Source organism: Chaetodon auriga, chromosome 3, assembly GCF_051107435.1.
Source record: "Chaetodon auriga isolate fChaAug3 chromosome 3, fChaAug3.hap1, whole genome shotgun sequence".
Classification (NCBI taxonomy): domain Eukaryota; kingdom Metazoa; phylum Chordata; class Actinopteri; order Chaetodontiformes; family Chaetodontidae; genus Chaetodon; species Chaetodon auriga.
In genome coordinates, this window is record NC_135076.1 from 29,328,403 (window position 1) to 29,342,403 (window position 14,001).

General features: G+C 49.2%; 1 protein-coding gene across 1 annotated transcript in view; it reads right to left on the reverse strand.

The window, feature by feature from the left end:
- The window catches only part of LOC143318441 (protein Niban 1-like), a 23,778-nt gene extending 9,846 nt beyond the window's left edge, over positions 1 to 13,932 (reverse strand). The window contains exons 1-4 of the mRNA XM_076726782.1: positions 13,805 to 13,932; positions 865 to 995; positions 496 to 624; positions 269 to 383 (exon numbers count right to left, since the gene is read on the reverse strand). Of these exons, the coding sequence (XP_076582897.1) occupies positions 269 to 383; positions 496 to 624; positions 865 to 995; positions 13,805 to 13,859 (430 nt within the window). The 5' untranslated portion in view covers positions 13,860 to 13,932. The remainder of the gene's footprint in view (positions 1 to 268; positions 384 to 495; positions 625 to 864; positions 996 to 13,804) is intronic.
- Positions 13,933 to 14,001: the final 69 nt, after the last annotated feature.

Below are 14,001 nucleotides of genomic sequence, written 5' to 3' on the forward strand. Positions count from 1 at the left end.
GACGTCAGGAGCTCGTCGCTGCAGAGTCACGGTTCAGTCAGCGGCGTTGAAAACAGGCTGAGATCATCCTGATAACCAGGTGATGGACGGAAACACAGTCAGAGCAGAAGAAACAGTGTGCAAACACTCGAAACACACGTCCTGAACTCAACACGTTACTCAAGAAAAGTATTATCAGCAAAACACACTTCAAGTATCAAAGTACCAGCACTCAGTCTGCAGAAGTATTACAGAGTATTACATCATTCTGAGGAGCTGTTTTACTCACTGCTGTCGTCGGGGAAACACTTGTCCACCATCGCCATGTACGTCTCCTCTGTGGTGAGGACGCTGCCCCCTGTAGGCAGAAGCTTCTGGCGGGGAGGAATTCCTTTGACAAAGGTCTGACGAGAGACGAGAGACGGAAAAGAAAAAGACAGACGAGGGCGTCTTTGAGTCCCGGAGCCAGTGAAGAGTCACAGTGACGGTTAGGTTTGGTGTCGTGGTCGCGCTCACCTCCAGGCCGTCGTGACACTCCAGGCAGTAGTTTGCTCGCACCACCACGTACCTGTCCCTCCACTTCCTGGTCTCGTCAAAGAAAAGGACGCCTTCCTCATACAGCACCTCGGCCTCCTCAGGAGCCTCCTACGGGGACGTCACATAGACTTACAGTCATTTCCCAAACCTGAACCAACACCGCTGCTGCCTAAACCGAACCCTGAAACTAACCTAAACCTAAACCTAAACCTAAGCTTAAACTAATCTTAATGCCAGCCTACATCCTAACCCTCCCCACAATGTGACTGTTTAAACAGATTTATGTCCCCACAACATGGCGTGCGCGCACACACACACACACACACACACACACACACACAAACGTACCCGCTGTCTGAGCAGCTGTGTGATCTTCTCTTTGTGCTGCTCCAGATCATCCTCGACCTGGGAGAAGTGAGCCACGGAGAACTGCTTCCTGTAGTACGGACTGAACTCCTTCAGCTCGGCCTCGGCCTGGCCTGCGGGGAGACGCAGAGAAAACTGGTTTGACTGGGAAATGAGGAAAACAAATAACACTGTAAAAGCAGCGACAGCTCAGGAGGTCCAGTTTGAAGCCTTCTCAAACACAGAGACTCACAAACCAAACAAGGCCGTCGACACACAGTCAGTCAAACATGGACGTGATTGACAGGCGACCGGGAGGGAAAGTGCTCGACACCAAGACGACGGCCAGTATTCAGAGAGTAAAACCACATGTTGGACGGACAGAAGAGCAGACAGCCGTGCGCTCAGCCGTCATTACAGCAGGAGAGATTTCTGCCGTTTGTCTGTTTTCACTGAACGGAACCGAACGAGGAACACTGGGGAAGAAGCAGAGCTCGGGGTCTCCAGCATGTTAAGGTGGCTCCTCCCTGTGTCACCGTTCAGTGTTTCTCAGCCTCCTCAGAGGAAAACATTTGCTTTGAGTCCTCTGGATCCAGCTTCTCCAGTCGGAGGATTTCTGCTTTTCTCTGTTTCATTTCTTTGCTACGTGACTTTAGTTTAAGACTGTTGGTCGGACAAAACAAACCCCTGAAGGTCCAGATCTCACTGTAACATCACCTGAACTGCATGTGGTGACGACGGAAACGTAATTCTGCTCTTCCTCTCACCCAAATGTTTGGAGGACCCATGCAGACGCGTGTGGTGTCGCACTTGCAGCACATCACAGGAGAGGACTGTGGGCCTTGAACTGCTGCCTGTCTTTATGCTAAGCTAGGCTAACCACACAGTCGTGAGGCTGACATCCATCTGGCTGTTTCTGTCTGAGCGTTTCTCAAAATGTTGAACTGTGAGATTCACTTGCGTGAAAAGAACCACGTGACGCTGAACTTGTCAGCTGTGGTCGTCTGCGATGCTGTCTGCCAAAAACCTTCACACACCACTGAGTTTCTCCAGAAAGCAGAACCTGAGCTCATCTTTCCACTCGGTTTCCATCTCATCCTGCGCGCTGAGACACGCCACAGTCCTCGTCCAGCCTGGATAACAAACAGCAGATGATATCACCCTGTAGCCGAGGCGATCTCCGCGCCGCGCGGCACTCGGGTCACTGAGGCTGCTGGTGTCGCCTCTGATCGTATGAGTAACTGCCGTCCAATCAGACTCCGCGGCTCTGCCCGAGTCTCCGGGGCCGCTCGCCCTGCTCGGCATCAAGCAGATCCCTTTCACTCGGCGCTCCCTCCTCAGTCGCTGCTGCGGTTTGTCAGCCTGCGACTGCTGGCAGCACAATCTCATGATTACTGAGAGAAAAGGAAAAGCTCTCCGGTTTCACTCCATCCCTCCTCGACCGGCCGGGTTCCCGGCGCGGAGGGATTCGGTTTCTTAGGAAAAACAAAGCAAAGCAGACAGAGTGAAGTTTGTCAGAGTCACTGGACAAGTTCTCCCACTTCTCCCATTTTCTTCTGCACGGCTGCAGACCACATCACCGGCCAAGGGAAAACATTCAGTGAGTATTTACCCAGACTTAACTGCTCAATATCCACAAACTGTTAGAGCTGATTTCCAGTGACACATCCTCCACTTAACGGTGCTAACGGCGGGTCGATGGCTCTGTCATTATCTCTCTGGGAAGCGGCAGGATGTTTTACAGCGGGGCTGACGGCAGCACATGGCTATGGAACAGGCTCCATCAGGCCGTGCGACTGGGCCGAAGACGTTTTCAGGACAATGAAAATCTGTGTGTTTTTCTGCAGCGTTTCCCATGTTATCAGTGATGATCAAACCCTTCTCACCTTCACATTTTACCTGCAAATAAAGGTGTTAGATGACTTTTTGGGGATCATAATGCATCGTTACACAGTCAGATAGTTTGGTTGGATTTTCAAAAGGATGATTAAAAGGTAAATGAAACCATAAACTCATTAAAGCAGGGAGGTGAAATATGTTGTCAATATCAAACCAAATCCCTTAATTTTTACCCGAAAACTACATTCATTCACCCCTCAGGGCTGATGTAATTAAGGTATTTTAACTGGATTTTAACGGCAGAATAAACAGATAAATGAACGCTCTGTAATGCATTGACAGTACAGATATTTCTACTGAGTCATCTGCAGTTTAAGCAGGTTAATTCAGGGGTGGGCTTCATGCTGCTTGGTAAATGTTGCCCTGTACACTTAAAGTCCTTAAAAAGTCTTTACTCAGCCCAGAAAATCCTTTAAAAAGGCATTAATACATTACAGTCCATTAGTTTCTTACCCAGATCTGGGCTGAGCCTGTGAAATACCTGAAGGCTGACTAATAATCCCTTAATGTGTTTCTGAGCCCTGAAGGAAATTCCCATCTTCTCGTTTTTTAAATCTGAGCTGCTGGTTTTTCAGATGTTTGTTTTCACCAAACATTTGGTCACATGCAGACGACGTGTTTGATGTGTTTCTGGGGATTAACTGAAGTATTTAAGGGATTGTTGTTGGCAGTGTGAGTGAGGCAGAGGCTGGTTCTTCATCAGTTTGAAGCTGGTGATGGAGGATCTCAGGGGACCTCCTTGTTTTTTCCTCGGTCCTAAACAATGCGGCGTGTTACAGGTTCGCTTCCCGACGAGGCCGATCCACCGATCAGCTAATCAGAGGACATCCTGCTCCCACACGAGGACGCTTTCCACCTCCTGTCCATCAACGATGTTTCATTTGAGACCGTTTTCACCCAGAGGTCACAGTTTGGTCGATCTGTCTGCCCAAAGGTCTGGACCAGAAGACGAGACCTGAACCACAGACTTCCACTAGGGACGAGAGTCCAAACGCTTTGCTGACGTGTCTGACAGACAGACGGTCTGAGCCGGAACATTAAAGCCTTCTCAATGAATCTCTACATTTCCAGTCCTGCTGCTGGTTTGGATCAGCAGGCGGCGCTGCAACACGTTCTGGAAGAGCTCGCTGAGTGCTGATACAGTAAAAACATTACGGAGAAAAGGAGGAGGAGGAATCCATTCAACCCCCCCCCGTCCTCCACAGACTCTGAAACAAACACTCTGCTTATGTAACGCATGAAAGCTGCAGCCTGCTGTCCTACTTCTGCACCGCAGCATCCCGTCAGGTTGGAGGTGAACCTTTTTCCAATAAAGCTGTGAGTGACTCAGGCATCGTAAACGCTGCAGGGTTCATCTCTCAGACACTGCCGGCTGGTCTGCTCTGGTCGGCAGCCGTGACAGACATACGCTCTCTGTTCTAATTGACATTCAGCCTGAGGAGGAACTTCAGTGCTTCCTCCTCTCAGTTCATCCTGGTTCACGCTGTGCAGGGCTGATTTAACTGAGCGCTCGGCGGCTGCTTAAGCAAACCATCTCCACCCTCAGTTTATTTAATGCATTCCAGCCCAACAGACGACGTCACTTCAAATTAAAATACGTGGTCCCGCCCCCGTCTCTACCCATTGGACAACTTGATGTTTTACAAACACCAGTTGATTCAACTCATTCAAAGAATCACAGATCTCTCACAGATGCTGTTTGTGTGCTTTTTCAGGTGCATTTCTTATGAGTCAGTGTTTGTGTGACGCCGTCAGCTGCAGGCCTGAAAACGTTCAATTAAAATGAAGACACTGTGCAGAGCGGTGGACGCAGATGGTGAAGCCATCACAGTAAACAGAGCAGAACAGAAGAGACAAAAGCGTCATAAAAATATAATTGGCTCATGTGGAGCAAATTCAGCACAGCAGACAGACTTCGCCCGGAAACATCCCGTCACATCCAGACGCTGCAGTGACCCGAGTCCTGCCAACACCAGCGTGTTTACAATAATAACGTGGTTATTTAAAGGTGGGGCCACGTCAACCGCACGCTCTCATTACGCTGATGACATTCTGCTCGCAGTTCGAACGACTGTCTCCACAGTTGTCTTGTTATTACTGGAGGGCGTTCCAGCCTGTAAACACTGCGCGTAACGTGTGAACTGCATGTTTTTGTCCAAGATGGTGAAAACTGAGTCTCGTGAAAGCTGCTCAGCCGCTCTTTGTCTGAACCTGCCAGCTCACCCAAAGACTTCCACCACATAAAAGCTGCTCTTCTGGGCTTCAGGATTGTTTTATTATTAACTAGAACGTGCACGTTGTGAGAGTTTGGTTGGACGCTGAATGTCTGAGTGGATCTTTGAGACCTTTCAGACAGGAGCAGGGCTTTGTTTACCCACCTGACCACGATCATATCTGACCGCAGTGACCACAGCATGAAGCAGAACCTAAAGCACTGCATCCACCCACCAGCTGTGCCCTGAGCAGGAGCCTATCCCAGCATGCACTGCTGCAGACATCCAGGCTACAACAGTGCTGAGGTGTAAATAATCATTCAATCTGGAGCCACGAGGGACTTTGACCTCCACAACACTGACTTCCAAAATATAAACCTGCCTCCATCATTAACACTTTGTCTTGATAATTTATGCTGCAATCTGTGCAGGAAGGAAGCAAAACAGAGAAAAAGAACTTCATTCAGATGAGAGGCCAATGATTCTTACTCCTGCACCATCCTGCACCACCCTGCACCACCCTGCACCACCCTGCTTCCCATTCTTTCATGATGACACCTCGCCCTCCGTGGCGCTGTCTGCTTTTATCTCCCAGCTGAAACACACCCGCTCCAACTGGGCCCAGTCAGCCATGACATCCAAAACAGATTTATATTTAACAGGCCAAACAATCGATACGTGTGACCTCGCCTTCTCAGCTTCTACCTGCCTCATGGGCTCGACCAATCAGCTTCGTCAGCTCCTCTGCGTCGTTCGAACACCTTCTGCGAGTCGACCTGCAGAGACGTGGATTCTCAGAGAACCATAACTCCTTTCTGAGCTCCTCCATGTTGAACATCCTTCCAGCTGTGACGGCATTGATATGATACAGCAGGACAGCATGTGACTGTGCAGGATGTTCCACCTGTTGCACACCTGTGCGCTGATCCTTAAGTGTCAGTAAAGCTGCCACTGTTACTGCGGTGGCATCTCGGCTGTAAACCGACAGAATAATCCCGCGGTGTGTGCAAAGGATTTCACTCGAAGGAGCAGATCAGGAGGTGCTCGATGTTCACATCCAGTCACTGGACTGTGGTTGGAAAGTTAGATGAGATCTAACAGAAGCAATGATCACAGTGACTCATTAAACATACATGCTGACATGTGAGTGTTAAGACAAACAGGACAGCCCATCCCTTCACTGAAACATATGTTGGTATGTGAGCTATGACTGAGGGTGGAGAGACCTGCTCCTCCACCTTCAACTTAAACACACGAGTTCTGACAAGTTCTCACAGGTTTCGTCCGTCTCCTCCCTTAAATCATCTCAGCTACAGTGAAAAATGAGGCCGATGAATCGATGAAGGCAGGAAGCACTGAGAGAGCTCAGAGCTGCACGAGGATGCTCGACCCTCAATGCTCATTTTAATAAGATAGCGTGTTTCCATGTTTTAAAGCAGCGGCAGACAAGCCTGGGGTAAAGGACCAGATCAGTCATTTAATTATGTCGAGTTATTAATGGAAACGTTCAGAAACATCTTCTCTCACCTTCAGTCATCTCTTCTTTTATCTTCTAACAGCTGATTTCTTGAGCTTTGACTTTTCCACGTTTCACTTCAATCTGTCGTCCTGCCAACAAACAAACGGACTAAAACTTCCTGCCCAGAGGAATAAACCTGAATGGAACGTCTCCCACGGGCTCGTACCACAGAGCTGAACCCCGTCCATGAAATAAAACGTGGACCTTTGAGCCGAAGTGAGCGCACAGGAAATGCCCGTAGACTGAATCAGGGCGGCTGTTGTTCAGGCCGCCATCCAGTGAATCTGAACGTCTGACGTGGTCGGCTCAGCACCTCTGCCAGACAACAGCTCATCACACTCACAAACACAACTCACACAGAAACACAGAGTCGAGTCACTTCACACACTGATACACAAAATGAAGATGGAATCTCAACAGGACGAACTGCAGTTACTCTTCAGAGAGTGAACCGGCGAGCTGCTGAAGGTCTGCGCGGCGAGGAAACACGATCCTGAGGCCGGACGCCGTCTTTGTGTGTGTGGAGACATTTAAAGGACCAAGTGTTTGAAGATCAACTCCACACCTCCACACAAAAGACATTTACAAACACCCAAAGTGTTTTCCAGAGAGGTTAAAGGGACGATAAGGAATAATGGCTCCTTTTGTTCCACATGTGGACGTCGTGCCGTCCAGCTGCTCGTCTTAACGTCCTCTTTGTGTTGTGGAGGAAATACCCGACAGTCCGAACAAGTCGCTGCAGAGCAGAGACATGTCAGACGAAGACACAATGAGAGTGTGTGAAGAGGAGGGGGCTGACAGATATGTGAGGGTGTGCTCGTGTTTTGGCCTCCCGGTTTCCAACACAGACAGCGAAAAGCTTAGATCGCTGATCAATCAGTCGATGAGTCGATCGACAGAAGAGTCGTCACCAATCTTTAATTAATGTTCAAAAGTTATTTATTAAACAATAAGACTGGCGGTCTGCAGCCATGCTAGACACAGCGGTGCTTTGAGCTAAGTGCTAACAAGCTAACAAGCTCACTGCTAGCATGTCGGTGTTAGAATGAAGATTAGCTAATTAGCCACCAGTCCAGCGGAGGCTGACGGGCTGATGTCATTAGTTCTGCAGCTATTTGGTCATGAATCAAAGTATTGATCACATTAACAGGTTGGCCCGATGATGGCACTGAAGAAAAGTCAGAGGATCAATGAAGTTCTCACAGTCCATCCTGAGCGGAGCATGAGCGTCTCAACCACGTTTCATGGCAGTCCATCCAACAGCTGTCCAGATCTGTCGCTGATGGTGGCGACAGAGCAGAAGTCAGCGGGTTCATCCTCTGTGGAACATGAAGGTTCCACAAATCCAAATTTAAAACTGTTTTTCTGCTGCAGCAGACAGAATGTTTTTATCTGGACTGTTAAAAGAGTCTTCGAGGACTCGTTTGGAGAACAATCGTCAATAATGATGCACCTGGGGAGGTTACATCAATGAAGATCCCTCACAGAGCTGACGGGTTTGACTGGCCTGGTGTGATTTCACTGACACTAACGATGCTCTCTGTCTCTGCAGCCGACTCTCACGCCCTCATTAATGAGGGGCGTCACCACTCAAACAATAAATTCGACTGTCTGTCAGCGAGTCTACGAGCTGCAGAGCCTGTTTGACGCTCTCATACCATCATACCTGGAGGCTGTGCAGTAAGAATGTCAAGGTCTTCACGCCCAGCTCTGAATGTCTGCCTCCAGTCCTCGTTTCCACACTCACAGTAACCTGCATAGACGACACCTCTCAGCTGTAAACCTCAAGGTTTCATAAAGAGAAAAGTGAATGCTGCAGCCTACAATGATGTTTTAGACAGCAGTTTGTCTCTCCTGATTCTACATGACAGTGGCCCCATGCATGAAGAAATGACTCTCCCAGTTTGATGTGGAAGAACCTGACTGGTCTCCACAGAGTCCTGACCTCAACCTCATCCAGCACCCTCATGAACTGGAGCACTGACTGTGAGTCAGACCTGATCACCAGCATCACTGCTGGACCTGAATGAGAGAAAATCTCTGCAGCAGGTTCAACATCTGCAGGAAACACTGACGAGAGGAAGCTGATACAGCAGCACAAAGCCAGCTGTGTCAAAGTCACATCAGTATGGGCTTCAATGTTCAGCTGTCCACATACTTTTGGCCATGTAGCACAGAAAGACAGCTGACATGAAATACACTGAACAGCATCTTCACCCCTGAGCTGCACTGACGACATGTACGTACGATGACCTGCCGTCTGTCTGACAGTCAGGTTATAAAACTGACCTCAATCAGTCTGAGAGTTCAGGTCAGAGCTGAAGGCGGGGCGTGATTAGCCTAGCTTAGCATAAAGACTGGAAGCAGGGGGAAACAGCTAGCGTCGCTGTTGATACACTGCTGCTTATCAAGGAATAGTTCCAGCATGTGACATCTTAATTAAGCTTTAGAGGCTAGCTGTTTCCCTCTGCTGCCAGTCTTTATGCTAAGCTAGGCTAAACACATCCTGACTCCAGCTACTCAACACACAGACATGAGATTTCTATCAGTCGAACATGCAAGCAAAAAAGTGTCTTTACTGAAACATTGAACTATTCCTTTAACTGAGGAGGTTTTTTTATAATTTGGGTTTTTACTGGATTTCACACTGTGATGAGGCTGCAGTCTCTCTTCTAGTCGTTTCCTCTCATTCAGACTCATAAATCCACAGTTTCTGGGCTGGTTTCAGGGTGAAAACTGCTCTCCGTGGCAGCAGACTCTGCAGTATTTGCATTCTGTGGGAGCTCGGCTCGAGTAAACAACAGGTGGGTCTCCAGCAGAGAGTCTGAGCAGAGCAGCCGTTTCCTCTCTTTGTGGAGGGCAGCACATTGAGATGAGAAGGGGGAAAGTTTCGCAGACTCTCAGCTCCTCTGAATATCTGAGGGATGGTGTCATGGCAGCTGGAGGCAGAGTGACACAGCTGAAGAATGCAGGCCGGGAACGCCACAGTCTCCACAGCTGCTACAGCCACGTCCATGAGAGTCAACCTACGGCTGCCTTTCACTGCAACAAACTGTCTTCTACTCTAATTACAAACACACACACAGTGTTTTTTGGGTGACACTTTAACAGACGACGTAACGCTGGTGTGTTTCCACTGTTCGATTGAAGAGGCGTTTCACTGTTTGAGGCCATTTTGGAGGCTTGTAAACACACTGATGTGCCTCTGCAGGACAGTTTGATCGACTGAAGTTTCAGCTTCTTCAGACTGAAGACAGGAGCTCACAGCACAGCAGCAGTGGCTCCAACGCTGGTGTGCACAGGTAGTTAACGGCTTCACACACACCAGGTGTAAAACTGAGAGTGAACTCACAGTGACGAGCAGGACCCATCAGAGCATCACAGCCGGCCGCAGCAGCGCTAACGAGTCGGACCTCTTCTACAGCTGATATTTTTAATAGTGCACAAAGATCCACGTTCATTCACATGCAGGTGATGCTGCACAGTCCTGCCGGAGGGTTCACACTGTCAACACCAGCGATCAGCAGGCGGCTCTCAGCCAGGATACCACAAAAGCAGAGAAGAAGAAGACTGACGGCGCGTAAACATGGATGCAAACAAACAGCTGAAAACAGGAAATCATTCAGCGAGTCTGTCAGACATCGAGGATTCGAACCAAGAGGTTCAGTCAGCGAATATAAACACAACTTCAGTCTGTTTAGAGGAAAACTGGTTTGTTTGAGCAGCGGAAGAAAAACCCTGTGAATAAATGATGTCCTGTTCCAGCGGGTCACCTGTTCTACACCTGCTCGACACCTGTTTTCCTTCATGTCGACTCAACCTGTCTGCTGTTCTGTCACCTGAGTGGAAATTCATCGTACTAACACGATTCTCTTCGTGGACGCCGGGGGAAGAAGTTTGTTTAGCAGCAGGAAAACTGAACGTTAACGAATGAATGAATGAATGAATGACATCAGCAACGGTTCTGACCAATCAGGAACCAGCACCGCTGTAGGCTTGGTCTTCGGTCCCCGTCCCTGCATGAGTCTCTGCGAGCTGACGAGACGCTAACAGCTCAAACTGTCGAGTACAGCAGAGCAGATGTTCCTCCTGCTGAGCTTCACTGTGGACGATAAACACGAGTCACCGCTCAGATAAAGAGCCGTCACAAACCTCAGCGCTGTAAATAACCTCTGCGCTGTGGTTTGGAATATTTCTCTTTGAGGGATCCACATGTTGGTGGCCTCACAGAGCCTGGAAAACATCCACGAGGCTCCACGCACACGCTGGAGCGATTAGTGGAAAACGGCCTCCGCAGCCTCGTTATCGGCATCTCGAGCAGAAGCTAAACGTTCAGTTTTAATCACAGCTCTGCGTCTGCTTCGTCCATTTCTCTCGTTTCTTCAGAAACCAAACGGGACAAACCTGGTTTGACTAAAGAGAGTCCAGCAGCCGCCATGTTTGATGTCTGGCAGCAGAGAGCAAAGACGGAGCAGAGAGAGGCGCGTTTGTTCAGCTGGAAAAATCCGCCCGACGCAAACGTTCACACACCAAGACTTCTCATTCCATTTCTTATCTTTATTTAGCATTTCAAAAAACTGATGCATCCTGGTGCAAATAAACGTGAAATGGTGATTCACGCAGAGGAAGTGACGTTAAAACACGACGGCCGTCCACCATGTCTGCTCTGGAAAAACTGAGGCTCCTCCATTTTTATAAAGACTGAGACAATCAGCCACTGATCGTGATCAAGGCTGAAACTTATGATTTATCTCAGTATCAGATAATCTGCTGATTATTTTCTTGATCAACCAATGATCAACTGATCACAAGATGAGAAGTGTCAGGATCCACAGATGAGCTCAGCTGAACCAGAACTGGATTCACCAAAACAGAAAGACAGTCATCACATTCATACTGAATTATTCCATATTGTTGGAATTGTTGCTGCTCTCAGTCTGACAACAAGGACGACAGAGAAGTCAAATACTGACCGTCAGAACGAAAAGAAAAGTTATGTGTCTGCATCACACGGTCCGAACATCAGGCCCAAAAACAGCCTCAGTGTGGAGAATCAGCCTCCACCCGAACTGGACTGACATCAGCTCGTGAATCATCTGGACTCAAGCAGCCTCACTTCATCCAACCCAGCCCAGTAAACCACCACCAACAAGCTCTCCACCCTCCACCCTCCACCCTCTCCACACACTTTACTGCTGCACACTGAGACCGAGGAGTGTTTTGGATGCGCGGTGTCGCTGCTCTGAGCGAGCCCTCCACACAACGGCAGCCAGGAAAAACTGACGAGGAAAACATGAAAGCAGCCGTGTCCCGGAGTCTGCGGACGGAGGCCTCGAGCTGCTTCACACGAGGCCGGCAGCAGCCAGGAGAGTCTGAAGGTGAGCCGTCACCAGCAGAGCCGCCGGGCCGGCTCACGCTTCCTGTCACCAGACATTCTGCTGCGGCCAGGTTCTCTTTGCTCTCTCCTGTTTGAGCTTCACCTCTTTCTCTGCCCTCTCGGACTTTTCACCTTTGAACAACGGCCGGCCTCCAGCCAGCACCACCCCGTCCGCTGTTCACGTGACCCAAGAAGCTGAAACGGCCCAACAGCGGCCTCCACCCTGCACAGCTGCTCCTACAGACCCATGAATGAAGCGCTCGAACGCTCCGCCTGGTCACTGATGGAGACGAACCAAAGTAACTCCAGCTGGATGCAGACAGTGTGTCCCACATAGTGACTAGATGTTGTGAACTGGAGCATCTGTTTGTTTGTCTGAAGCTTCATGAGATTAATGTTACGTCATATTACAAATGTGGAACTTGAAACACTCAAACCCTGAACACAGCAGCCAAAACTGGTCCATCTTCCAGTCAGGAGGAAGATTTGAAACAGAAGCTGAAAACATGTTCATTTACATCCAAATCTGTACAAAACAGCAGAGATGCATGAACGTCACCTGTCAGCACAGGTGAGCGCTGAAGGCGACGCTCAGCCGCAGACACACAGACTTCACTGTGAGCGCATCGTCCATCCCTCCAAACATTTGGTCCTTCCACATTCTCAGATGTGAAGATCTTTTTCTTATTAGACTAAAAATAAGCGCTTTGAGTTTTGGACAGTTGGTCAAACAAAACGAGAAGACAGTGATGAACATTTTCTCACAGCTCTCTGGAGGTTTACACACGCGTTAGTCCACATAATAATAATATCAGACGTAATAATATTTACATTTGTGCAACTTATCCTGTGCAATACTAAATCTATGTATGTATTTTCTACTGTGCAATAGTACAAAAGTGCTGTCTTAATTATTCTGATTTTTTTTTTTTTTTTGCATGGAATTAGCAGGTCTGTGTTTTTGTGGTTAGAAATGGTTGGAGACACATTGCTGGGAGACATTAACCTGTGAGACACTGAACTCGATCAGCACACAGGAGATGCTGCACAAACTGTGGCCTCGTCTGATCACACCGAGGGTCAAACTGAGGCTCAGCCTGGGTCACATGAAGGACACAAACTGCAGGACAGACCACATCACCTTCACGAGGAGCAACTTTCTGCTCAAAAACCTCTGAACCCGCTGAGTGATCCGGCCTCTTAATGTTGGCACATGCAGGCCACCATCCCCGCGTGAACACCTGTTGGCATCGACACCTGTCTGTGTCGTTCACACAATGAACAGTACAAGCATCTTTTGTCCTCTCCACATATGAACCCATGGACACACCCTGCAGCGAGGACACGCGAGACAAAAAAAACCGGTCTTGGTATTCTCTCCCGTCTCGCTTTTCTTTCCCCTGCAGGACCTGAAAGACCTGATCAGGCCCGCAGGTAAGTGACCTGAAGACACTGAAAAGTGCTTTAAATCCCCTCGTGACTTTATTACCTGTCAGAAAACCTGCGCGGAAAATATTTGGGAGAATATTTGAGTGGAAAGACGCAGAAAACCAGACTGACGGGTTTCCGAGGAGCCTGGCTGAAATCCAGATCTCTGCAAACAAGTTCCGCTGAAATGAATCAGCTGTTTTATTTCCAGAGAAAATGACTTTTCATGTGAAATGAATGAGACACCGACTCCGCTTGATCCGGACAGACGCGGAACCAACAGATTCCTCTGAGGCGCAAAGCAGAACGCGCGTTTCTGGGACTGATTCATCGATTTCCACTGATCAGCAGCAGTCAGACACGAAGCTCCAGAACAACACGGAGCCAGAGAGGCGGAAGTTTCCTGAGACAGATGAACAGAGGCGACCCGCCGCGTCTCCTCGGTGCTGGATGAGACGCGGCGGCGCGTCAGGGCGCGGACGCGGACGCGGACGCGCAGCTTCTTACCTTTGATGTAGTTGGATTTGGTCTCGTCCAGCAGACTGGACGCGGAGATCCCCATGGCGCTGCTGCTGCGACACGTCCGCGGGTGGGCTTCAGTCCTCAGGTACTGACACCGTCACATCGGTCCGCAGTGGCAGCAGGGAGGAGGAGGAGGAGGAGGAGGAAGAGGAGGGCGTGCTCCTGCTCCTCCTCCTCCTCCT